Source organism: Penaeus monodon, chromosome 41 (genome assembly GCF_015228065.2).
Source record: "Penaeus monodon isolate SGIC_2016 chromosome 41, NSTDA_Pmon_1, whole genome shotgun sequence".
Taxonomy (NCBI): domain Eukaryota; kingdom Metazoa; phylum Arthropoda; class Malacostraca; order Decapoda; family Penaeidae; genus Penaeus; species Penaeus monodon.
Genome location: NC_051426.1, coordinates 11,102,628 through 11,105,127, shown reverse-complemented (window position 1 = coordinate 11,105,127; position 2,500 = coordinate 11,102,628). Strand labels below are relative to the sequence as shown.

The following is a 2,500-nucleotide window of genomic DNA, read 5'->3' as shown; positions in this document are numbered from 1 at the left end:
AAAGAAGGAGACGGAGACGCAATACCTGACGATACAGTTCTGTCCTCAGAGCTTCATGGAATCCTGAGAGTGACTGGCAATGTTGCAAATCAGCATTCACGAGGCGTAGATCGTTATCTCTATTCATCACTTATTGTCTAGAGTAACAAGATAAACACGTTCTTTTGTGCTTCTCTCTTGTTTCTTAGACTTCTTAGGATACTAACTTTGTCGAGCATGCAGTATACAGATATAGAAACTAAATAGAATGTAGGGATAAAATCATATATATATGTGTAAATGTATGTGCATCTATATATATATATATATATATATATATATATATATATATATATATATATATATATATATATATATAATAATAATAATAATAATAATAATAATAATAATAATAATAATAATGATAATAATAATAATAATAATAATAATGATGATAATAATAATAATAATAATAATAATGATATATATATATGGATGGATGGATGTATATGTATATGCATATGCATATGAGATAAAGACGCTCTTGGCCTCTTTATCTAATCTATAGCCCAGTTTGTTACTTTCCTTGCCCATCTGTGTGTGTGTGTGTGTGTGTGTGTGTGTGTGTGTGTGTGTGTGTGTGTGTGTGTGTGTGTGTGTGTGTGTGTGTGTGTGTGTGCATGTGTGTGTGTGTGTGTGTGTGTGTATACATATAAATATACATACATATACATACATACGCTGCTCGTGCGCTGTAAATACAACAGGGGCAGATAGTTACTAAGCCAGGTGTGGGTCTTTGGGGGTATTGAGCGTTTGCGTAAAAAGAAATTCGTTGTGCCATTGCTTGGCACTGACTTCATTGCCGACACGCTCATACCCCTAATTAAGAAAGATGTAAAACCAAACAGTGTGTATACAGTGATGGATGGGCTGCCTACCGTAACCTACAACATAGTTACAAACATCTGAGTATTAATCATTATGAAAACTTTGTAGACCCACACGACCCACAAATACACACACAGAACATTGAAAGGCTGTGGAGAGATCTTAAGGAGTGAGTCAAGCGGTCAGGTATTAAAAGTATTTATGTACCACAATACCTGGCCCGATAGTTATTCATAAAAATCACGAAAACTCGCTCATCCAAGCCTTTTTCTTGCAAGCGGCAGAATTCACCCCCTGCCAGCCCCAGTTCCTCTCGACAAGGATAGCTCTTCCGAGTAAAATTAGGTAAGAGTTCAACTTTACCTGATTGTTTATATGCATATATAAAAAAGTACATTTTACTTATTACGATACAAATACCATGTTTTCGTGCATGTAAAGACAAAAATAATCTGAAATGGCGATAATAAATGATTAATATCTGAAACACTAAGACAAGGGCACCTTGTTTAACGACCAATTACTGACAACTTTGCGATTATACGCTGTTACAAACTGTGACAGATTCTAGCCAATGAAAACTTCAGACAATGATGTCAGAGTTTTCTGACCAATCTTTTTTTTCGGAAATCATTGCCGTCGCTGTGAAAAAAAAACGTTCAGTGTGTGTCCGACAGGAAGTCTATGTATGAAAAAAATATTATATTAAAAGCCGACAGAGTTTTACAAATCGCAAAATATATCTGCCCCGGAAATACTTCCACGTTGAGGACGACGTATTATGGTGAAGCGTAATAACGGAGGCGCGACGATATAAGGTTTGAACAATTAATCTACACATGATATATATTGTACGAAGTAATTTTCAGGTAATCAGATTCATGCGATAAAAACCCTCACCTCTAATAGAACAATAATACACGCAGTATTGATAAAAAATTTTACCGATTCGGCTGTTGCAAACGACCGCAGTTGAATGATTGGGAGTAGCCGTCTCAGCGCGCGACGAAATCGGGTTAAAGCTTAAGGTCCGCGGCATGAAGTTACGCCACGGCCTCCGAAGTATTTTGGGCTCGGGCAAAGGTCAATAAATTCCATCTTACATTTTAAGACTAGCATAAGTAATGAACTGTTACCACATTTGACGATAATCACTTGGGTTTGCAAGCTCTGTTACTAAAATGTGTTCAACGTTTGTTTGGGAACATCTGCGTAGATTGCGTGTGTCGCAACAGCGGTTTTTCTATCTTTGCTTTGTATTATTTGTTAATGTTATTAATTAGTAAAATACCGTTGCTATTTGAGGAACAATTAATAAAGCCTTATGTATAAATTTATTACGGTCATCAGGAAACTTTCGAATTTTCACATTAAAAAGTTGCTTTTGTCCAATCATTATTTAATATATTTGTATTGTGCGTCAATCAGGCAAGAAGTAATCCCGTATTTAACCGCAGAATTGTATACCGTAATTGTTTAGTTTAGTTTAGTCCTTTATTTACCACCCTGGCTAACTGCACAGGCGTGGGCAAGCTGTGGTACATTTGATGCATGGTTATAACATATAATGGTATTACATTTCAATTTTAGGCTATAACATTATTATGATAAGTACTATATCAATTAAGGG

General features: G+C 35.6%; 1 protein-coding gene across 1 annotated transcript in view; it reads right to left on the bottom strand.

Moving 5' to 3' along the window:
• Positions 1 to 127, bottom strand: part of LOC119598379 — a 5,508-nt gene extending 5,381 nt beyond the window's left edge. Inside the window, exon 1 of the mRNA XM_037948025.1 lies at positions 26 to 127. Within this exon, the coding sequence (XP_037803953.1) occupies positions 26 to 127 (102 nt within the window). The remainder of the gene's footprint in view (positions 1 to 25) is intronic.
• Positions 128 to 2,500: the final 2,373 nt, after the last annotated feature.